This window comes from Diabrotica virgifera, chromosome 1 (genome assembly GCF_917563875.1).
Source record: "Diabrotica virgifera virgifera chromosome 1, PGI_DIABVI_V3a".
Classification (NCBI taxonomy): Eukaryota; Metazoa; Arthropoda; class Insecta; order Coleoptera; family Chrysomelidae; genus Diabrotica; species Diabrotica virgifera.
The window spans coordinates 91,534,356-91,560,476 of NC_065443.1; the positions used below are offsets into that span (position 1 = coordinate 91,534,356).

At 31.2% G+C, this 26,121-nt stretch overlaps 1 protein-coding gene across 1 annotated transcript in view; it reads left to right on the top strand.

The window, feature by feature from the left end:
* The window catches only part of LOC114333103 (synaptotagmin-6), a 149,914-nt gene extending 124,119 nt beyond the window's left edge, over nt 1-25,795 (top strand). Inside the window, exons 4-8 of the mRNA XM_050642372.1 lie at nt 10,943-11,227; nt 17,821-18,028; nt 19,551-19,774; nt 24,567-24,721; nt 25,124-25,795. Coding sequence (XP_050498329.1) covers nt 10,943-11,227; nt 17,821-18,028; nt 19,551-19,774; nt 24,567-24,721; nt 25,124-25,282 — 1,031 coding nt within the window. The 3' untranslated portion in view covers nt 25,283-25,795. The remainder of the gene's footprint in view (nt 1-10,942; nt 11,228-17,820; nt 18,029-19,550; nt 19,775-24,566; nt 24,722-25,123) is intronic.
* The last annotated feature ends 326 nt before the right edge of the window (nt 25,796-26,121 follow it).

The window sequence follows — 26,121 nt, forward strand, 5'->3', positions numbered from 1 at the left end:
CTAAGTTTGTATCATGATCTTCATCTTTTTTGTTTAAAGTAACACTTCTATAATGGATAAGGGAAAATCGAACAATGGCATTTTGGGTTTAGATTAATATACATGAGTTGTGAATCATCATCTCAATCAGATGAATACCTACTTTCTTATACCATCTAAGTGTCTTTATATTTGATGGATAATAAGACAACATCTGATCTTGTAAAACTATTCCTGACATATACCGATGGTATTGGGCAATAGGTCTAGGTTTAATTTTTTTTGTCCGTATAGCGTCCTCCAAAACGTTTTCGTGCTCGGTTGTGATGTAGAGCACCTCTCTTTTATCTCTCCATTTACCAACACACTCGTCTCCACAATGACGTTGCACCATTTCACCAATATTTAATTTTGCCTTAGTCACTCTGGAAATTTCTTTTCTTGCAGCTCGCAGAGTTCCAATGTATAAAGTATTTCTAGCCAACAATTGTTTGGAAAGGCCAACAAAATTGTAAAAGTTGTCCAAGTATAAGCTGTGGACATTTTCAAAATAATCTGTCATCAAGTGAAGTACAACTTTGTACAACTTTGAAGTACAACCGTGAACTTTGACGTACACCTCATTATCACAGTCATAATCAAAATTTTATTCTAAATAAATCATGTCTTTTTTATTAGGGATAATGTTACTTCGAATTTTATTACCATCTTATCTACGAAGTATGTAAACAAAATTCTTACCCAAGTGCACTTTTGTAAATTATAAACACTTACTAAAATTCCCCTGAACCAGTGAGAAAGCCTACTACAAACTTCCACTTTATAGGAACTGTTATATAAACGTGTTTACGCCGTCACATATACGGCGCGGGCCCTACAATAGAACATGCTAACGCCGTATATGTTACGGCGTGGGCTCTGAACGTGTTAAGTTATCGCTCCATTTTTTTTCTTGATCTGCCAATACTTCTTCGTCCATTTGGTGACTTATCTCGTGCTATTCGTATACTATCCTATCCTCTGCCATCATTCTTTTAATGTATTCGTTCCACTCCTGTTTCCGTTTTGTCACCCATCCATTTATGTCTTCTACATTGTATGATCTTCTTATGTTTTCGCTTCGCTCCCTATCCAACAGACTTTTCCCTGATATTCGTTGGAGTGTTTGCATCAAAGGTAATAGATATAATTAAAAAAATTGCCATTTTAAAATTGAACTTGGCTGAACATATAGGAAAAATTAACGACTACCGATGGCCAAAATGACGGGCTGAATACTAGCAATACTACGCAGGAAAACTGTATGTCGACTTCAAACCAAATAGATCAATGATATGAAACGAATTGCTGGTCACGAAATAATGCAAAAAAGATGACCAAAAACAAATGGATACACTTAAGGAGGTCTTACGTCCGATGATGGATAACCTACTCCTCCTCTATTTGTTCTCATTCGTAAGGATGTAGAGACGTCATGTAATTCGTATGACTATTTCTGTCCAATTATTATCTGTCTCCTGTATGTATTGTTTTGCTTCGGAGAATGAGTAACCAATCATGTCCTTTATTTGATCCGACCATTGTGGTGGAGATCTTCCGCTTGATCTTTTGCCTGCCACGTTGCCTTTAACTATCATTTGTTACATGCCTTATCTTATTCTATTTATATCTTACTATATTTTGGTTAATAACGTGTGATCCAAAATTATTGTCACCATAGGTGGCTCTGAACGATAGAGATAGCTATACAGTGAATGTCTATTATTAATTCAGATATACTTTCCAGTTTACGTCAACTTTGACAGTTACTTGTCAGTGTACGTAAGTCAACTTAAAAAACACTATAATTGAACATAAAAAGTAGCAGAGGAAGCAAAATTTTAACTTTATACGAATTAAAAGGTCTTGAGATTGGGTATCTTTTTAACGTGTTTTCAATCTATTGTTTGTTTAGAATAGTGATCATAACAACACTGAATATAGCCGCAGTTGGCCGTGACGTCACACTCCGGCGATCTTTCAGATTAAAACAAGACATACGTAATTTTTTGCACGGATTGCTTGGATCCCAATAATTGTGGATCGCTCGTTAGTTTATATAATAGACCTATTTGTCACGAATTGGCTTTTTTCATTCTTTGTGTTTCTGAAGCTTAGGTGCCGATATGAAATATTAATGTTCGAACAAGGCGCAATTTTGTGTTTTCGTACCTAATGTCTGTGTTCTTTCATTTTTTTTGTGAGCTTGACTGCAAGTTGCCGATCTGGTTATTGCGATGCGTCCATCCCTACACTGTTAGTGATGATGGAGCCTAATTAAATTGTCTGACTAGTGCGTACCCTGCCATGTTTCTTATCGCTGTTTAATTGTTTCTGTCTCTATCAATGACCATTTGTTTGATTTTTATATATTTTTCAATATTTATTATTAATCCATATTTTGTACTCAACTTATTCATAATTTGTTTCGTTCCTTCTGCTGAATACGTCAACACCGTGTCATCAGCCTACCGTTTTTGATTTTTTTTTTCTCCTATTGTTGCTCCAACTTTCCGTTCCTCAATAACTTTGATATAGCCGCTTTATATATTTACCTAATGTTGGACATGACTGTCTTTCTAATAATCCAGAATTATCCTGAAGGTATCTTGGGTTTTTAATCGATGTCTCAGTATATAAGTAAAACCTTTAAATTCATTGGAGTTTTCTTTAGCGCATTCATTATGTGCTCTGATTATAATTATATTAGGCCAGGGTAATAAGACAAAAATATACCCTGTTCGTGACACTCGAGCAGCCAGGGTACTGAAGCGTTTTTTCGACAAGTAATACCTATAGGAACAAATTGTAACTATTTCCTGCGTAGGATCTGGCGGCCATTTTTATTTATAAACAATTAACTGTCAAAAAATGGCATTTTCCCTTTTTTTTCAAATCAATGGAAAACAGTGAAACTTATGATTTTTTTAGCACAAATATCTTTGAGATTATGGAAAAAGCTTTAAAATGACATATTACAAAGTTTGATATACTCATTTATTGTTAATATAATTGCGAAAAAAGGTCGGAATTGCAAAAAAAAATATTTTCGCAATAACTGCTGTAAAAGTTAGTGTACAGGTTTGAATTTTTTGTCAAATGAGGGTTCTTTGGTGTTTAATATGTGATAAAAATTTCAAAGCGATTCATTCAATTGTTTAAATTTTATTCGAATTGTTTATCTCAGTGAGCATTTTTTTTGCACTAACATAAGTCAGAAAAAAATTACGTTAGAACCATTCCACAGATGTAAAATGGAAGAGCATGAACTATATTTTCAACTTGGTTTAAAAAAAGCGAATAAAAAAGGCATTTATTAGTAATAAATAATTGTGCAAAAGTATCGTAAATCTATCCTTATAAACTTTTTGAATAACTTTTTCCAAAAAAATTAACTTTTTTACCCTGTTTTAAGTGCACAACTACCAAATAATGTTATTTATATCATAATTGATAAAAAATTGTAATAAATATATATAATTTCTTATATAACAAAATAAAAAGTTTATAAGGAAAGCTTTACGATACTTTTGCATAATTATTTATTACTAATAAATGCATTTTTTATTCGCTTTTTTTAAACCAAGTTGAAAATATAGCTGATGCTCTTTCATTTGACACCTGTGGAATGGTTCTAACGTCATTTTTTTCTGACTTATGTTATTGTAAAAAAAATGCTCTCTGGGATAAACAATTTGAATAAAATTTAAACAGTTGAATGAATCGCTTTGAAATTTTTATCACATATTAAGCACCAAAGAACCCTTATATGACAAAAATTTCAAAGCTGTACACTAATTTTTACAATAGATATTGCGAAATTAATTTTTTTTTGCAATTCCGACCTTTTTTCGCAATTATATTAACAATAAATGAGTATATCAAACTTTGTAATATGTCATTTTAAAGCTTTTTCCATAATCTCAAAGATATTTGTACTAAAAAAACCATAACTTTCAGTTTTCTATTGATTTGAAAAAAATGGAAAAATGCCATTTTTTGACACTTAATTGTTTATAAATAAAAATGGCCGCCAGATCCTACGCAGGAAATAGTTAGAATTTGCTCTTATAGGTATTACCTGTCGAAAAAACGCTTCAGTACCCTGGCTGCTCGAGTGTCATGGAAAAAACCTTATTACCCTGGACTATATTCACCAGTGATGGTTTTAGCATACAAACATGTCGCATCCTTTTTTTATCTTCATTGGTCTTTGCTTTAGGTCTCAACATTAAAGACACTTCCATGTTAACAAGGTTATGAAAAGATTTAAAATTTTTAAACATTTTTATTTTATCCAGTTAGCAGTTGTGTGTGATGCATTGTGTTTTATTAAGGCAAAACACTAAATAGTGAAGTAGAGCTTGAACAATATAAACATAGTCCACATCGAGACTAAAGTTCTTTCTGAGGACTGTAAGTTTTAAATTCGAGACGTTTTATCCGTAAAATGCGTGAAAAGATATGATACGTTATTGTTGAGACAGTGTCACAAAAATTAAAATACACAAATACATTCGAAATTTCCAGGATAAATCTCTGGACAGTTTTCAAACATATTGGGTTTAGGTTTAAAATGAAAGACAATAAAAAAGCCTTGTGTGAAAGCTCTAGTATCGTTCACAAATGAATCGAGTGTTTGTGAACCTAAAAAATTTTGAAAAAGATACGCTTTATTGATTTATTTCGACAAAATGTAAATTGTTGCTAAAGGTAGAATAAAACGAATTTGACACGAGGAGAGGATAAAATCCATAAACCACACCGATACTGAGTAAAAGAGACATATTATACAGGGTGTCCAGAAACTCTACCGACAAACGAAGACACGAGATTCCTCAGATAATTTTAAGGCAATTTAACCCAATTCACCTAGTCCGAAAATGCTCCCTAAGGGAGCTAGAGCTCTTTGAAGATGGCGTCATGAAATTAGTTTTTCTTAAATACCTCCAGAACGCTTCCATTTAGAAAAACGAAAATTGGTATGCGTATTTACTTTTCAGAGATGAATCGATTCCATCCATTGCAAATTTCTAGTACCGGTCATAGGCGTGCGTGTTGGGTAGAGCAACGGGTATTTTATCGCATAACTTTTTTGTCCTTAACTTTTATGCTTTTTTGACACCGGATTATTAAATTGTGAGGTATTGTAGTACTAAAAGGTACTCTTGATTTAAGTCGGTAGGACACACCGTTTTCTAGAAAAATCGATTTGAAAATTTTTCGTTGTTGGAATTTGAAAAAAAATTGAAAGAACTTTTCAACAAAAAACGAAATATTTTACCAACATAAAGTAAGAGTAACTTTTAGTACTCGAATACCTCATAATTTAATAATCTAGTGTCAAAAATGCTCAAAAATTCAAGACAAAAAGTTATGCTATAAATAACTGTTGACCTACCCAAAACGGACGCCTATGACCAGTACCAGAAATTCGCAATTAATGAAATCGATTTATCCCTGGAATATAAATAAATGTACCAGTTTTCATCTTTCTAAACAGTTTTTTTTTTAATTTTTTTTTTAATTCAAAAAGCGAAAAGTTTTTAAATCGATTTTTCTAGAAAGCGGTGTGTCCTACCGATTTAAAACAAGAGTACCTTTTAGTACTAAAATACTTCTCAATTTAATAATCCAGTATCAGAAATGCATAAAAGTTAGAGATAAAAAAGTTATGCGATAAAATAACCGCTGTCCTACCCAAAACGGACGCCTATGATCGGTACTAGGAATTTGAAATGGATGGATTAGATTTATATCTTGAAGATAAATACGCGTACCAATTTTTGTTTTTCTAAATAGAAGCGTTCTGGAGGTATTTAAGAAAAACTAATTACAAGACGCCATCTTCAAAGAGCTCTAGCTCCCTTAGGAAGCATTTTCGGACTAAGTAAATTGGGTTAAATTATCTTAAAATTATCTGAAGAATCTCCTGTCTTCGTTTGTCGGTAGAGTTTCTGGACACCCTGTATAGTAGGCGAGTGGAAACCACGATTTTATTGATGGAGCGGATCTTGTGTGTTCGCCAAAATCGAAATCGGCTTTTTATATATTATATTATTATATATTATCATGACAACATGAGTACGGAGATGTTTCTGAAATATGTGAAATAAATACTTCTTTCAAATTTACATGAACCATCTGTTATAGTTTTGGATAATGTCCAATACCACTCAGAAATTTTAAATAAGCAACAAATAAATTCATGGATAGAAAAATATAATACAGGAATGGTGAACGAATAAAAATATTTCAGTTCCTCAGGATTCTCTCAACCCAGAATTGCTACATTTAGATAAAGGAATGAAAAATAAAAAATATTTCTAGAAAACGAGATTATCCATCGTTTTGGACATAATAATAATATATTTAGACTGCCCTTTGATTATTGTGAATTCAATTCCATTGAACATCTTTTGGAGAACACAAACAAAAATCAAAGTCGAAGGACTAAATACGGAATCCACGGAATACTTATACAGGAAAAGAATATCAGAGAAAATTGCTGAGAATGGAATATTAGAAAACGACAACATCGATGAAAGCTGGCAAAAACTCAAAGATAATATAATCAACGCTGCAACAGAATCACTTGGAGAGAGAAAAGTAACGAATACTCACATATTAAAGAAGAAAACCCCGTGGTTTAGAGAGAAAGTGAAGATAAAATGTGAAGAAAAGAAGAAAGCGTTTTTACAATACAGAACAAAACAAACACAACAGGCATAAAACCACTACAAACCAAACAGAAACGAAACGAATACTTTAGTGAGACAAATAAAAAGGGAGCACTGGCAGAGTTTCTCAAAACAGATAAAACACGACTTCTACGAAACACAAAAAGAAGTATGGAGAATGATCAGAGGGCAAAGAAAGGAGATGAACGAATTAATAAAAGCGAAACACATTCAGAAGGAAACATGGGCAGACTACTTCCGATTTCTATTTGCTAAAGGCGACGGTAATGAACCACCAACACCTGAAGTTACGACAAACGAAGAAGTAAACATTGAGGAGGGAGAGGTAAAGAAAGCATTAAGAAAATTAAAAAATAGAAAATCTCCAGGAGAGGACAGAATATCGAACGAACTCCTAAAGTAATGAGGACAAGATTCAACTAAACAACTATTAAAACTAATACAAAAAATGATAGAACAAATTAGAATATTATCACAAAAAAAAATATCGACTAAAATATCTAGCCAGTTGCGTCTGAGTTTAGCGAACCGACTATCTCCATTCTTGTGATATTCTACATATTTACTACATATTTAGTGATTCTTAACTATTTAAAAATTATTTTTTGCCAATTTTGCTAAAATTGGCAAAATTACCGACTAAAATATCTAGATAGTTGCGTCTGAGTTTAGCGAACAGACTAGATCAAGCATCCTAATACCTCTCTTCAAAAAGGAGACAAATCGGACCCGGATAAACAGAGGAATTAACTTATTAAACACAACATTAAAATCAACAACCAAAGTGATAACAAACAAATTGAATGAAATTATACCATTAGCAGAAGAACAACAAGGTTTTAGGTCGGGAAGGTCATGCACTGACGGTATAGTTATAATGAGGCAAGTTCGAGAGAAATCAATAAGATGTAAATTGGAGCTGGAATGTCAGATAATAGAACAAGTGATGGAGTTTAAATACCTAGGCATCACACTATCTAGCTAGGTTGCCTGAATGACACAATATTAAGAAATAAAAATATCAGAAAAGAAATGACAGGCAGAATTTACAAAACAGTCATTAGACCCATAATGACATACGCGGCAGAAACACGACCCGACACAGAGGGGACAAAAAGATTGCTCGAAACAGCGGAGATGAAATCCCTTCGAAAAATCGATGGTAGGACTCTATGGGACAGAGCTAGAAGTACAGATATACGAAGGAGATGCAAGGTGGATAACATTAATAACTGGGTAAGAAACAGAAGAATAGAATGGAATGACCACATAAGCCGAATAACAAAAAATAGGATAGTCAGGACAGCGAGAGACGGTTCCCCAATAGGAAGCCGATCAGTGGTAAGACCACGAAAACGGTGGAAGGACAACTTAGTATAGGCACATTGAAAAAACAGAGTATGTCTATACAAAAAGAAGAAGAAGATCTTTGAGGAATATGAAAAACTTACTACGATAGCTATATTGGATGTAACAGTAACAGTGGCGCAGCAGTTTTGGAAACATGGCAAAAAGAAAAAAAGTGTGCGGAAATGTGGAAACTTAATAAAAGAATGTTGATTTCATCTAAGCAGTTACTCCAGTCATCATTTTTTACAATCCAAAGAAGACACCGACGACAGTGATTATGATTAAATTCTTGATTATTCTTAGGATTAAGATTAGAACTAGGATCTAATTATTGATTACTCTGTAAGGTAAGGTGTTTTCATTATCTCATTAAGAAACAACTTTGAGTGTTATTGTTATTATTTTGTCAGTAAATACTCACCACTTCAATTTAGAAACAATAGATGTTGGAATTTTCTTCTATTTTTTACTATCTAATAATAATTGTATATTTCTCTAAATGAATGTAAAATACATTTAGACCAGTAAGGATCTGTTTTTAGGTGGATGTGAGAGGTGGCATTCATATTTTTGCGGATAAAGTTAGATGATAACTTCGTTAATAATAATTGAATTATGCTCCTTCTCAAATAAGCCCGGAACATTAATAAAAAATATAAAATATTTAAAGATTTCAAAAAATTTCGTTTTTTTTTTTCTAATTTTTTTGCTTATAACTTAAAAACTATTCATTTTAGAACAAAGTCGTATAGGAATAAAACAAAAATAATTAAATTTTCTATCAGATACGATTGGTTAAAAATATCTTAATTTATCACCCTTGCTTCAAAATAGCAATAAATATAAAATAAGGGGGCAAAACAAGCCTGTCCTTATTCAATGATTTTCCATCACTTAGGTTACACTTGAAACCTTCCTAATTCGCTTAAAAAATTTATGTAATGTGCTAAAACCGTACACCAAATTTCATTAAAATTGACTTATTTTGCATAATAATTTTGCAATCTAAACTTTTTTTAAAAAAATAAAATTTTTTAAAATCTTGCACAACAAAAACTAGAACATACAAAGATTTGTCAATTTTTTTACATATAAAGAAGTACTTCACCTATCTAATGCACTTTGTAGAATTGAAATCGGATTATTTAAGCAGCCTCAGCAATGTTTTAAAGTTATAAACAATTTTTTGGCTTATAAATAAATTAGTGCTGTGTTCAGAAGGGGGTGCTACGGGCTCCTTTATTTATATGGACTTACCCAAGTTTTTTTATGTATTTTGACCCGTATAACACGAATTTTTTGGGTAACAGTTGATCCGGATGTCGATAAGATTGTTATAAACAAAGAACTTGAGGAATTACATAACATCGATTTTTCGCAAAATAAAACATTTTTTTGTATTTCTTGGGTAATTCTAAGCAAAAAATGTTCTTACAAGTTTTTTCATAGGATGCATAGTTTTCGAGATAAACGCGGTGGAACTTTAAAAAAATCGAGAAATTGCCATTTTTGAACGCGAATAACGTTTGATTAAAAAATAAAATAGCAATTCTGCTGACAGCATTTGAAAGCTTAAGTCAAATTATATCGGTTTTAATTATTTGCATTGCTAAAAATTAATTTTATTATTATTAAACAAAGCTATTTGTTTATAAACCAAAAAATTGTCTATAAATTTAAAACATTGCTGAGGCCCCTTAAATAATCCGATTTTAATTCTGTACAGTGTATTAGATAGGTAGAGCACCTCTTTATTATGTAAAAAAATTAGCCAACTTCTAAATGGTCTACTTTTTGTTCAGAAAGATTTTAAAAAATTTGAACTTTTTTAAAAACATTCAGATTGCAAATTTATTATGCAAAATTTATTAGGTCGATTTTAATGAAATTTGGTACACGATTTAAGTATATTACAAATAATTTCCTAAGCGAATTACTAAGGTTCTAAGTGCCACCAAAGTGGTTAAAAAATATTGAATAATAACAACAGATTTATTTTGCCCCCTTATTTTGTATTTATTGCTATATTGCAGAAAAGGTAATACCTTAAGACATTTTTTACCAGTCGTATATCATACAAAATTAAATTATCTTTATTTTATTTCTTTACGACTTTTTTCCAAAACGAATCGTTTCAAAGTTATAAGCAAAGAAAGCAGAAAAAAATCGATGTTTTTCGAAATTTTTAAATATTTTAAGTTTTTTATTAATGTTCCGGGCATATTTGAGATAGAGCTTAAGTCAATTATTATTACTCAATGTGTCACTTACCTTTATCTGCAAAAATCCGAATGCCACCTCTCACATCCAAAAATAGACGTTTTTTCGCAAATCCTTACTGGTCTAAACGTATTTTCCCAGTATAAATGTATTTTTATATAGGGCTTTTCATCGATTGTCATTTGTTTCGAGCTTCTGTCATGTGTCACATAATATTAATATATCTACGTCATACGTCTTCGGTTTGTATCATTGGTAATACCAATAACGTACGACGTAGATATATTAATATTATGTGACCCATGACAGAAGCTCGAAACAAATGACTGTGAATGAAAAGCCCTATTGGGCAAATTTGGTATTAACTTTCTTAGCTTAACCGGTTATTACCCTTTCGGGAGTGAACAAAGACATTTTAATTGATATCTCTTAGATATTTTTAAACCATTCACAAGTAATTTGTCATAATCTCTATTATGGGGTCGCTATTATTCCTAAGCTAATTTGTTGTGGCATTTTAATATTATTTATTATCTTTAATGGGAATTAACCACAATTTTGACAAGAAATGATAAACGTATCAATTATTTCAATACTTTTTCCTTTAATACTTCGTTGCCAATCCATTAATTATTATATTTTTTCGATTTCAGGAGGGTCTACAAGTTCATGTAATTCCCCAGTACCGGCCTCGCCCAGGACCGGCCTAGGACGATGTTTGTCTCCGCTTTTTATACACCGAACAGTCACCGTTCCCGATACGACAGGAGTGCCACCGCCCGCAAGTCCTTTGGGAGCCATCCAGCCCGATTTGTACCTTAGAAAGGATGGACCTCTGTTCATTGCGGCGCCAAAGTCATCTCCAAGCCTAGGAAGACTGCATTTTAGACTATCTTATGATTTTGATAAAAGTGATTTAGTAGTTCATCTGATTGAAGGTTAGTCAAAAGTAATTCGTTTCTACAGTTCTTAAAATTTAACTTTTGCGAGTTACTGTCAATTAATTAAAAGTAAGTGCTATCACACCTGTGTTTGGGATTGTGTAATTTAACATGTCCTAAAATTGTTAATTTTACAAATATTCAAAATATAAATGTGTCACATTATATTATTAATAGATAATAATATAATGTGTGTTTGCCCTTTTAACCCGTAAAATAACGCAAAAGATTGATAGTATGATGGATATTTGGTACGTGGCTATAGGCTATTGATTATGTACTATAGAAAGGAACTACAACGTTAACGGGGTTTTATTAATTCATATGGTCAATGAATCTCTATATATGAAAAAACCGCGGAGTGCTACCATTTAAAGGGGTGCGATTTTGAGAAATGGGTGAATTAGTCCCTGGGCACAGGTTACATTAGGGTGAGTTCTATGCACTTTTGGTACAAACACGTCTACATAAAAATTGTTCCTGGTTAAATTTCCTATCTAAGTATAACTTTCTAAAGTCAAAGATACTTTTTTTTACAAAAATATATTCAAAAGAAAAAGCACAAAGAAACCCGAAAGAAAGAAATTTTGTTTTTTGTCCCATAACTTTTGTCCACGGGGATATAGGTATAGACATTGCTTCACAGAAAAAAAACTTACATATTTTCTCTTTAAAATGGTGTTTAGTAGAGGTAATTAGGATTTACGTCGATCAGATTAGCCAAGCGGACTGTGGCGCACGATTGACAAATCTATAGTGGATATGCTGTCGAGTCGATCGAGGTTCGTGCCCCAGCCCGGTGAATAGAAAAATAAAAAGGCTGACGTCGTAGTCTAAAATTCTAAAAAGAATCTACGACTTGGTCTGGAATAAGCTGGTGTCTGATCGGCCTATGGAGGAGCAGTACGGCAAGGGATAAGGGCTTGCGGCTCGGTGACACTCCTCCATAGATTGACGAATCTATAGTGGATATGCTGTCGAGTCGATCGAGGTTCGTGCCCCAGCCCGGTGAATAGAAAAATAAAAAGGCTGACGTCGTAGTCTAAAATTCTAAAAAGAATCTACGACTTGGTCTGGAATAAGCTGGTGTCTGATCGGCCTATGGAGGAGCAGTACGGCAAGGGATAAGGGCTTGCGGCTCGGTGACACTCCTCCATAGACCCCTACCGGAAGGGCGTTGACGCCTAAAAAACGGTGTATATATATAATTAGGATTTACAGTTTTCGCAATATGATTTTTCAAAGTTCGCCACTCACAGCAATTTTGGGTAATTTTCCTTGTTATTTCGCAAATATTTTTCTGTAACTTTTTTCTACGCAACTTTAGGCATGCAATGGTACATGTAAGAGGAACAGAAATCAATTACCTTTAAAATGTTCTACTGTATAATGTTGTACGACTTCTTTTAAAGAGGTTATCTTTTTCAAGATTTTATACTTTTAACGAGTTTTTATATTTTTTACGATTATGTTTTAAATTTCCCATTATAACTTTTTTTCTTCTACATTTAGGTATATATTATATAATAAAAATGAAAGCTTATTCTGTTTACTTTAAAATGGTGTATTATAAAAAATTCTAGGATTATTTTTGAATATGATATGCTTTTTCAAAATGTAATAAGTACTGGCAACGATTTTTGATTTTAGGATTATTTTTTAAATTTCTCATAACTTTTTTATTTGATTGTGTGTTATGATTGAATCTTATTTTTTATAGGTAATACTTTGGATCCACTTAACTCGGCCGGGCAAACTTCAAAATATGGATTAATTCCAATATTTACTGTCAAAGCTCCTGCACCACAAGCTTTGCTTGAAAAAATAGCATATAAATGTACCAAAGGATGTACAAAAAACTGCGGTTGTAGGAAGATAGAAATTAGTTTTTCAATATTCTGCAAAGGGTGCATGTGCATGGGTACTAATTGTGGGACTCTAAGATAACTGAGGTGTCAGAGGAAGATATTGAAGCTAATGCTAACGAAGAGATGGACTTTGATTTTGAAATTTTTTAATGGTCAATGTTTAAATAATTTTAACTAAAGTGATGTTTTCTAAGACTAATGTTTATGTAATTTTTTTAAAAGAAATAATTTTTAATAATACAGGTAAAAAAATATCAAAGAATCACTCGGTTTCCATTATTTAAATATAGATGATACACCATTTTAAATAACAGAAAGTAAGCCCTCTTTATTGAGCAATATATAGTATATTCATGTACAAAAAAAAAAAGTTATAATGAGAAATTTCAAAAATAATCGTAAAAAATGTAAAAAATGATATTTTTTTTATATTAGGTATTATATAATCTATAATATAATATTATATTATATACACTATATATAATATAATATTATATAATATATCATATAATAATATAATTTTTTTTTTATATTATATTATAAAAAATCGTTAAAAGTATAAAACTTTGAAAAACCATAATCTCTTTAAAAAAAAGTCGTACAACGTTATACAGTAGACCATTTTAAAGCTAATTGATTTCTATTTCTATTACGTGTACCATTTAATATACCTAAAGTTACGTGGAAAAAAGTTACAGAACAATATTTGCGAAATAACAAGGAAAACTGCCCAAAATTGCTGTTAGTGGCGAACTTTGAAAAATCATCTTTCGAAAACTATAAATCCTAATTACCTCCACTAAACAACATTTTAAAGAAAAAATATGTAGGTTTTTTTTCTGTAAAGCAATGTCTATACCTACATCCTCGTGGACAAAAGTTATGGGACAAAAAACAAAATTTCTTTCTTTTGGGTTTCTTTGTGCTTTTTCTTTTGAATATATTTTTGTAAAAAAAAGTATCATTGACTTTAAAAAGTGATATTTCGATAGCAAATTTAACCAGGAACAATTTTAATGTAGGTATGTTTATACCAAAAGTGCATAGAACTCACCCTAATGTAACCTGTGCCCAGGGACTAATTCCACCATTTCTCAAAAACGCATCCCTTTAAATGGTAGCACTTCGCGGTTTTTTCATACATAGATGTCCATTGACCATATGAAATAATGAAACCCCGTTAACGTTGTAGTTCCTTTTAGCTATCTTATTTTGAATATAATCAATAGCCTACTAGTTGACCTCAGTCATAATTATACGTATGACATCGAAATACCGTGATTTTTTAAATAATATATCGTTACTATGGAACGCTTATATAAGTTTTGAACCTCCTTAACAACAAAATGCTTGGATCACAGCACATATCTTGGTGTATTTTCTGCTTGGATCTTCCATAAATAATAAACAATAAATAAATTTTTATTAATGTCACGTCTTTAATCAACTATTAATCAAATACACTATTAATATTATTTAATAAACAACTCAAAATATTCCTGAAATCGTGTCAAATATTTAAAATTGTCATTGTCTTGTCAGCACATTATGTTCGACTGAGTAAGTTGTATGGCAAAGACAGCGAATGTTCGATTTGCAAAATATCACCACGAATATGGTGTTCATTTTTTTCGAATTATGGAAAAACTAATAGATATTTAAAAAAAATTTAAACGCATAATCAAAGATTACATTATTGCCGAGGGCCGAAAGTCCCTTAGAAGAAATAAAAAGTTTCTTTTGAACGAGATATTTGAAATTAAAAATCACACTCAATTTAATCTACTTTTTCGCCCCGCTGTAACTTATAGTCTAGTAAAATAAGATTACACTACATGTAAATCAAAATGTAAATTCGTACAGGTTGGAACAAATTTTACATCAAAGTTTAGGTGAGTACAAAAGATATTTTCAAGAAAGTAACCAAATCATATAAGGGAATCATTGTTTAAATAATTAAAAAGGGGTCATTTTTGGACAATATTTACTTTTTTAACTGCTGAGGTGATTTACATTTTAATGAAGGTCTTTAGGGTCTTTTTCTACAAAGCTGAAGGACAAATTTTTCACCTAAGAATCACTAAATTAAATTTGGTCCCCTATTTATTTAAATAATTATATATATAATTTAAAAATCAAATATATAACCAAAAGAGGTAGTTCAAAAAAAACTGTTTAAAAAATATTTAATAATTCTGTTAATATATTTCCAATTGCAAAAACGCGGTTGTTACTAAAAGAATATAAACCTGTTTAAAATCTCATTACTTTTATTTTTATGTATTTTTTCTATAAATGTATTGATAAATTCAAATTTCAGTTTAACTCTAATGACATTTGAAAATTGTTCTAATTTGTTTATAATTTGTTTTTTTTAATATCGTCGCGGATATTAAACACTTTAAAATGTTGTTCCGACAATCGGGTTCCTTCGAATTATTCACTAATTAATAAATTTTTTTTGTCGTTTTATCTTCTTCTTTTTTTTTTTTCTTATAGTAAATGATATAGTTTTCCTTATAGAGGGGTTTCATCGAGAATGTCCAATCTCTGAGTTGTCGATTCTAGACCTCAAAATATTAAGATTTAACCAAAATCATCTCAATAAAATATGGCTCCTTATTGAGTTACAGGGTGTTTTATTTAAAAATTTAAAAATTATTTTTGCTCAGTATTTTAAAACTATTCGACGTATCCTTTTCATACTTTGTAGAAGGTGTAGGTACTATACATACACCCTACGAAATTATGTTAAATACAGGTTTCCGGCTATTACCAGAGGCGTACGACAGGGGAAAGCAAATGATTGACCCTTCCCAAATTCTACGTCACTGGCGAAATTGCCATTTTAGCACAATTTTTAAATTCTCCAATACTCTCTATGTAAATAACTTACTCTTCACTCGTAACGATAAAGTCATTAGTTTTCGAGATATTTGAAGTTAAACATGTAACAGTTAAACATGAAGTTAAACAGTAATTTTTATTAATGTTTTGTGCCGCTTAATTTTTAATTCCAAATATCTCGAAAGCTTATGATATTATCGTTAAGACTGAAGAGTATATTATTCACTGTTAACGATAAAATCATTAGTTTTCGAGATATTTGAAACTAAAAATTAAGCGGCACATCAGAATAACTAAATAACTGTGCCATACATGTTTAACTTCAAATTATCTCGAAAACTGATGACTTTACCGTTACGACTAAAGATGATATTATTTACATAGAGAGTATTGAAGAATCTAACAATTGTGCTAAAATGGCAATTTCACCAGTGACGTAGAATTTGGGAAGGGTCAACCATTTACTGTCCCCTGTCGTACGCCTCTGGTAATAGCCGGAAACTTGTATTTAATATAATTTCATAGGGTGTAAAGTACTTACATTTTCTACCAATTATGAAAAGGATACGTCAAATAGTTTTAAAATACTGAGCAAAAATATTGTTTTAAATTTTTAAATAAAACACCTTGTAACTCAATAAGGAGCCGTATTTTATTTAAGCAATTTTGGTCAAATCTTAATATTTTGAGGTCTAGAATCTACAACTTAGAGATTGGACATTCTTAATGAAACCCCCTCTATAAGCGAAACTACATATATCTTTTACTATAAGGAAAAAAAAGAAGAAGAAAAAACGACAAAAAATTTGTTAATTAGTGAAAAAATCCCAGGAACCCGATTATCGTAACGGTATTTCAAAATGTTTAATCCCCGCGACGTTACTAAAAAAAAAATTTTAAACAAATTAGAACAATTTTCAAATGCCGTTTTTAATGGAAGTTAAATTGAAATTTGAATTTATCAATACATTTGTCGAAAACATACATAAAAATAAAAGTAATAAGGTTTTACTCAGATATATATTCTTTTGGTAACAACCGCGTTTTTGCAATTAAAATATAGTAACATTTAATAAACAAATTAAATATCTCATAAATTATTAAATATTTTTTAACAAATATTTTTTTTACCTAATCGTGTTAATATAGCGCAATTTCTCCTATTAAAGAAAATAAGTTATATGGCTTATTTAAAACGCAAATAATATTTTTTTGCAAATTTGATTTTTAAATTTTATATATAATTATTTAAATAAATAGGGTGTCAAATTTAATTTAGTAAGTCTTAGGTAAAAGATTTATCCTTCAGCTTTGTAGAAAAAAAATCCTAAAGACCTTCATTAAAATGTAAATTACCTCAGCAGTTACAAAAATAAATATTGTGCAAAAATGACCCCTTCTTAATTATTTAAACAATGATCCCCTCATTTGATTTGAATACTTTATTGAAAATATCTTTTGTGTTCACCTAAACTTTGATATAAAATTTATTCCAACCTGTACGGAATTACATTTTGATTTTTTTTTTTTTTATTTTATTAGGCTATTATTCAAATACACTTTATAGAAGTTACCAGGGACTTTCGGCCCTCAGTAATAATGTAATCTTTCTGCTTTAAATGTTTCAAAAATACTTATTAGTTTTCTCAGGATTCGAAAAAAAAAAGAATGCATTTGAATAGCATTAGTGAAAAATTTTGCGAACATCCTCTTAAATTATATTTTAAAAATGCATGGAACTAACTTTCAATTTTTTTATTAAAAAATATTGTATCGTATACAAGTGATCTATTCAACAAACAGAGGGAACCTTTTTATTTTCAAAAGAATTAATTGTTAGTCATATTTATTTTTTTCACAATATTTTTCTTTCAGCTCATGATCTCGCCAGTAGCGACCAGGGAGGATTTAACGATCCCTACGTCCGCTTAACCCTTACACCAGAGGTGGATTCCAGGAAACGACAAACAAATATTTGCCGGAATGATCCCAATCCTCTTTTCGATCAGCATTTTAAGTTTCCAGTATCGCACGAGGAATTGCAGTCCAAGACGCTTATATTACAAGTGTTCGACTACGACAGGTATTTAAAATAAATATTCTATAAACCCTTTTTACAGATTAACCGAAATAGGAATAGAAGTTGCGCTCTAGCAAATTTCAAATTATGACAAAGAGCACTTAGATGATCGACAACCTCTTAGCTTAAGGATGAGAAAAACCTACCGGTTATAACCTAAAACCGGTTTTTTTACTCCGAAATATTCGGTTTTCTGATTGTTTTTTTATACCGGTTATAACCTGTTTTTCCTTTTTAAATAACCGGTGAAAATCGGGATGAGTTCAAAAATAAAGAATTCAGAGAGAAAATGTTGAAATTTTTCGCCACCGCGCCAGCAACGAAAAATTTTAAGCTGATCGAAGCTGTTGATAACGCTGATGGCTGACTTTTATACTGATATCGATTCGAATGGAGTATCGCGAACTAAAGTGCAATGTAAATGTAACCTATTAGGTATTGGCTATTGATTAAAAAAACCAAACACTGGTTTTTGGAATACCCGGTTTTTTGACTTTTTATAACCACCAGGTTAAACCGTAAGTCCAAAAAACCAATATAGCCGAAAACCGGTGTTTTGTCAACAACCGCCATCCCTATAGCTGTAGATGTGGTTAGTTTCATCATTGGTTTCACTATAAGAATGATATTTGTTTAAAGTCTCAATTTTTAATAATTTTAATAATTATAACAGTTTTGAAAAATTGGAAAAAAATAAGCCAAGTCGAATCGTGACTCTTAGTAAATATAATAGAATTGTTATAAAATTTCACAGAATGTTAAATGTTATAAAATTCACACAACCATCGATGAAAGAAAAGTCTATCATTATAGGTGTGAATCCCAAAAGATACCTACACAATGAGCATAAAAATATATTCGCTCAAAAAGGGAACAAGGGGTTTGTAACAGGAAATCTCATGGTAAGTTTGTTTTGAGAGTATTATGGAATTATGCATAACCAACACGTGTCAACTTCGTGAGAATGAAAAATATTTTTTGCAGTAAAGATTGGCCCCCAGAATAAGACTAATTAAATTTTATGTATAGAGTGTGGATATAAGATGGAATTATATTGACACATTACTTATAAAATTATAAGTAATAAAAAACAATAAGTAATAACTATTTTGATAGATTGACATAATAATCTAGAGACAAAATCAACAAAGACATGTCTCATTTGGGAAATGAGACGTCTTTTTTATCAGGATAAAAATCTCGTCTATTGGTTGGCGATTTCAAGCCCAAAATTTAAAACTTGTTTTATACTTGGATGGCTTATACCATGGATTACCCAGTATAAAAATGATTTCTGAAATACTAAAATAAATGCAGTGTAAAAAATCGAACTAAAAGGGTTACAAAGTTGTCTTTGATCATGTTGGAATCCCACAAAAACATAATGATTCTGAAAGTAGGTTGATCCTGGAAATGACCTAACAAACACTAAAAATTGCTTAAATTCCACAATTTACATTAATAAGCAGTATTAGCTTTTATCTAGTTAATGGGTTCTCCTACAAAAATGCATTTCTTTTTTCAGGTTTTCCAGAAATGATATAATCGGAGAAGTATCAGTAGTCATGAGCGAGTTTGACGTCGCAAATAGCGTAGAAATTTGGGGCGAGATAACAAGGAACAAGAAACCCAAAGAAGATACACAAGAGATTTTGGTGTCCCTTAGTTATCTGCCTTCAGCTGAAAGATTGACTGTAGTTCTTTTGAAAGCTAGGAATCTTTCGATGGCGCAGTGTAAAGGCAACACAGGTACTGCTTATCTATATGTTATATTACTTTTATCTTAAATTGTATTTATAATTTGAATACAAAAAAATCAATTGAATACAATAGACCTCTAGTTCTAACGTGTATACACTTCCATAAAGCGTTTGATACTATCGAACTACCATTACTTCTAAAGGTATTTAGTGCAGTCACTGAAGGTTTTCACCTCCGATTCCGTTGAACTTTTATCGCTTTTTATGAAAATTGGTGAGTAGTTAGAGGATACCTCAAGAAACAAAGGTGACATGATGCCAACTTGCGCTTTTACCTTGGGGGTGGATGCCACCCCTTCTCGTGGGTAAAAATTAGTTTCTTAAAAATAACCCTATAATTCGATATAGGGACAAATTCTAAGAAAAATTTATTATATAAAATTATTAACATAAATTCATAATTTTTGAGTTATTAAAGATGAAAAAATTTTTTTTCGTAAAAAAATGCATGTTTTAAAGCTGTTTTTTACGTATAACTCAAAAACTATAAGCTTTTACAAAAAAAGTTATTATTACCAAAATTGAAGATAATAAAAAATTAAATACACTCCTCACTTACAGAACTAAACTAATGTTAATTCAAAGTGAGTTCTGGGTGATTGAATGTATATTTTTTCTATAAGTACTCAAATCTAAGTATCCAATCTTAAATAACGGGAAAACGATGCATTTTATAAAATATATCTGCTCCAATTACTTCGGAATACCTATGAAATGAGCCCCATAGGAAGTTAATAGCATCAAAATTAAGCAAGTTATGATGAAAATAAGAGAACCCTTTCGATTTTTTAAGGAAAAACTGAAAAATAAAACATACGCCATTTCCACAAAAATTAAAATTTATAGTAATTCTTACTATAATTTCTTTATATTAGCATTGTAATGATTTCAACAATTTTTAACGGTTTAGAATGCATTTTTTTGAAAAAGATATAATTTTTAAAAATCAAAATTTTTTCAAATTATCGTAATTTTCATTTTCTTTTTATAATAACTCCAAAAATACTCCTTATACGTAAAAAATGATATATAACCAAATTATAGTCTTTTATGTACTTAGTAAATATTTTACCTTTTTTACTATTTCTGTAGGGTAAAAATAACCGAGATAGAAACGTTTAAAGCTTAAATTTTGCTGTGGGAACCATGTAACCGGGCCATTTAACCTTTTATTTTTTAAAAAAGTAAGAGGTTTAAAAGACTAAATTCGACGTGGTTTACTAGCCTTCGAATTGTCTTTCAAATAGCGTTTAGTTGGATCTGATATCGTAAAAGTTAACGGGAGTTATTAAAAAAAAAACCATAACATTTTTAGGAAAAATTTTTAAAAGATAAATTTTTGAAATGTGTTTAATAAGTTTATGTTATAAAATGCATCATTTTCCCGTTATTTAAGCTTGAATGCTTATATTTGGGTACTTGTCGAAAAAACTATAGGTACATTTAATTACCTTTAACTCACTTTTAGTTGACATTAAAAGGTGTTTCTAATAAGGAGTTTATTTTATTTTTTATTAGCTTAAATTTTGGTGATAATTTTTGCCTAACAACTTATAGTTTTTGAGTTATTTATGAAAAATTGGTTAAAAACATGCATTTTTGATCTTTAATAACTCTAAAAGTTTTGATTTATTTCAATATCTTTATATAAGAAATTTTGCTTAGAATTTGTCCCTCTATCGAATTATGGAGTTATTTTTAATAAAATAATTTTCACCCCCGAGAAGGGGTGGCATCCCCCCCAGGTTAAGAGCGCAAGTTGGCACTATATCACCTTTGTTCCTTGAGATATCCTCTAACCACTCACCAATTTTCATGCAAATCGAAGGAGGTTCAACGAAATCGGAGGTAATAGCTCATATCCACCTTCAGTGTCTTCACTAATTGGAAGAGTATCGAACTGATCATAGGTACACCAATATTATAGAAAATATATACAGAAATGCTACACCAACAACTATAAATCTACGATTCACAGATGATATTGTTCTGATTTCAGATGACTAAAAACTGCCAATGATATGTTGAATGAACTCAGCGATGCAGCGCGTAAAGTAGGTCTAAATATTAATTACCAAAAGACAAAAATGATGACGAATTTAGTTCCGAGCCATCCTTTAAAGGTAGAAGGTGTCGAAATTTAAGTTGTTGACAGCTACATATATCTTGGACATATTATGGTAAAAATTAGCAAAGACAATCAAACTGCTGATCTGCTAAGAAGAATAACTGGAATGGGCAGCATAACATGGAAGCTGCGTGATATTTTTAAAGGTGATATACCTCTCAGCTTAAAAAGAAGAGCCTTTAATCAATGTGTCCTGCCTGTTCTTACATATGGTGCAGAGACACTTACTCTAACAAGGACATCTGCACGAAAACTACAAGTGACGCAACGTAGAATGGAAAGATCAGTGTTGGGTATAACGTTGAGAGATAGGGTAAGAAATGAAGAAATCCGCAGAAGAAGTGGTGTAAATCCATTATAAAACACATAGCCAAAATTAAATGGAAGTTGGCAAGACACGCCGCTAGAATAAAAGATGGTAGGTGGACCAGAAAAATATTGGAGGGGAGAGCGGATAGACAAAACCCGGGAAAACCCGGGCAAAATCCACAAGATGGACTGACGACTTAAAGAGTATTTGTACCAACAGGATTGCAGCAGCGCAATATAAATCGGATTGGAAGTTTTTTGAGGAAGCCTACGTTCAGTAGTGGACGACTATGGGCTGATAATGATGCATTTATAATTGTAATATATTCCCAAACCCGTAACCATTCCAGGTTGAACTCTACAATTACTATTAAAATTTAAAAGTACATATAGTCCAGTCGGGTTAAGACGAATAACAGGCCTAACCTTGCATTAGGAGCTGCCTCAAATTTTATTGTTCTGATCTTTAGAGGGGGTCAATAGTAGTGTAAATTTAAAATCTCGACTGAATTCCGCCGTTGCGTAAGCCGCCGTCTTGATTTTAAACGAGAACCGTTTTTGCTCAATATCTCCGCCATTTTCAACTTTTCGACAAAAAGTATAACAACCAAAATTGTTGAAAATGTGATTTTCTATTATTTCTATTGTTACAATTTTTTTCTGTCGTCGATGTTTTCCGAGTTATGGCGGAAAATAGTGACAGTTAGAGCATAATTATTGAATTATCTCGTTTATTATTAGTTTTACTACAAAAATGTTCTTATACAAAAATTGAGGGAATTAAATTCTACACAATTTTAATCTCTTTCATTTTTTTGCTAAAGTGAATGTTTAAGGTAGTACGTATGCGATAATTGCACGAGCGTAAGACCTGATTGATTTTGTAGCAATTGTTTTTGTTCAATATCTACGCCATTTTCAACTAAAATTGTTCCAAACATGATTTCCTACAATTTCTTTTTTAACAATTTTTTTCAATCATTTGATATTTTCCGAGTTAAGTGGGAAAATAGTAAAAAGTGGTGGGGAGAGCATAATTAGTGATATGAATTGAATCTTGTTTCCGAGATGCCCCAAATTTTATAATTTTGTCCTTTACGGGAGATCAATAATAGTGTAAATTTAAAATCTCGACTGAATTTCGTGGTTGCATTAGCCGCCATATTGATTTTAAAGGAGAACCGTTGTTGCTTATATCTCCGCCAATTTCAACTTTTCGACAAAACGGTAGGGACTAAAATTGATGAAAACGCAATTTCTTACAACCTCTTTCCAACAATTTTTTTATGCGATTAATATTCTTCGAGTTAAGGGGGAAAATAGTGCAAGCGGATGGGAAGCATCATTATTGAATTGTTTCATTTATTATTAACTTTACGACATAATTGTACATAAACAAAAATAAAGAGACATATTTAATACAATTTTTGAAACTTTAAATGAAACACCAACCAAACTAAGTAGGTATATAAAAGACATAAAAAATAACTTATATGCATTAAGTTCACTTAATTTTATTTACTAGCGGGTTTTATTGATTGCATTTGTCTGTCGTTAACTAAGTTTCATGTCAGCTAACATATTTTAATATTTCAACAATTGTTTTTAAATTTTGTACCCTGCTGGGGGGAATTTTTCCACTCCCCCCCTCCTAGACCCGCCACTGGTTCTCTCGAATAATTGTAGTAAATCGTAATTTCAACAGTTTCAGTCCTTACACTTTTTGTCAAAAAGTTGAAAATGGCGGAGATATTGAACAAAAACAAATGCTCTAAAATCAATCAGGTCAGATCTTACGCCCGCGCCTTTACCGCATACGTACTACCTTAAATATTCATTTTATCAAAAAACTGAAAGAAATCAAAATTGAACAAAATTTAAGTCTCTTCATTTTTGTATAGATTCAAATTTGTTGAAAAACTAATAATAAACGAGATAATTCAATAAATCAATAATTATGCTCTAACTGTAACTATTTATTCCCCATAACTCGGAAAGTAACGACAGCACGAAAAAAATTATGATGAAAACTTTTATTTTTTATTATTATTATTTAAACTTATTTTAATTTTTTGTCAAAAAGTTAAAAATGGCGAAGATGTTGAGCAAAAACGGTTCTCGTTTAAAATCAACATGGCGGCTAACGCAACGGTCAAATTCAGTCGAGATTTTAAATTTATACTACTATTAACCCCCCCTAAAAATTAGAAGAATAAAATTTGGGGCAGCTTGTAATGCAAGGTCAAATGCTATCCCGACTGGGCTAATAGACCCAAATTTTAAACGTCTAAATTAATTTTTCCGGCTGCATTTTATTTAATGTATTATTGTATATTTATTTTAGATTTGCAAACATTTGTTAAAGTATACCTAATAGTTAATGGCAAGAGGTCTAAGAAAAAAAAGACAGCAACTAAAAAAGGAAGCTGCAACCCAGTTTGGAACGAAGCACTCACTTTTACACTGGCAGCAAATAATGTGGGTAATGCTGCCATTGAGGTAAGAAATTTGTTTTGATCTACTTAAATTATTTGTTATAAAAAACCGCATTATAGCATATAAATTAAAAATATAATATAGAAAAACTAAATCGCTTATCTATAGTTCCATGTATTTCCGAAAATCTGAGATAAAAAATAAATTTTACTCCAAACAAGATAACTCCGAACATGCTCCTCAGGGAGTAAAATAATCCACGTGAAGTGAGAAATAGCAATAGACATTCTTCTGCCGTCTGAGTGTGAATTTGTATCAGCCCGAGTCTCTGACCATGCAGGGATATGCTGGAACAACGATGTAAGACTTTGATATAGATTAATACACGGAAGGTTTTATGAATTGTGCTCTTGCTGTTAATTAATAAAAGAATCTATAGTTATTATAGTATTTTATATTTTCCAGTTATCGGTATTTGACCAAGGTACCGACATAATCGTCAACAACTCACTGATCGGCAGCTGCACCATAGGCCCTAAGGAAAGTGGTCCCGAAAAGGACCACTGGATCGACATGACGCAAAGTCCTAGAAAAGCTATAGCCTGCTGGCATACCGTAAGGTAAATCTCTGAAGAATATATGCTCAAAATAACAGAAATGTGCCAGTAGCAAGAAACACAAGTAAAAGCAAAAACTGTTACAGAGAATTTTTAGATGTAAAACACGCAACAATTCAATTTAAATATACATACATAAAGCCATAAAGTGAGATAAAGATATAATATGTAGATAAGTGATTAAAAAATATTGCTTTTCTTGCTATTGGTATTATAGATTAAATTTATATTTGTATTGTGTGCTTAATTGCAAAGATTTTTAATAGAATGTATTACTTTAATGAAAATGTAGGTACACGAAAAGGACTATAGAGCGTTTCATGTTAAGAACGGATCATTGCTTAGATAGGTTAATGTATTTCTTATGGACGATAGAAGCGCACCGATACCACGACGTACTGATTAGAATGAATCGTATATCGGCAGTGAAGTAGCCACCCGTACCCAAGAGGTTTGGCAAAACTGATCTCCATAAGCGCAATGTTTTGTCCTTAACGTGAAACAAAGGATAGCACGTACATTTTCGTAAAATCAACTACCAACATAAATACGAATTTAATACGAATTTATGTAAAATGCTACTTTTACAAGAATATTTCAACATAATAAATTATTACATAAGAGTTATGACTGGAAAAACTTGATAACAATTGGTTAGAACAAATTTCGAATAAAATTAGCTCACTTCTTCAAAACGTAAGATATTTTTCTGTTATTTATCCACTTATAGTGTATTCCGCTAAACATTAAATTCGTAAGAAGACTGAAGATAGCAAAAACAGTTTTTGCTCCAAAGAATACAGAATTGCTGATGACTTCTTCTTCTTCTTTAAGTGCCGTCTCCCA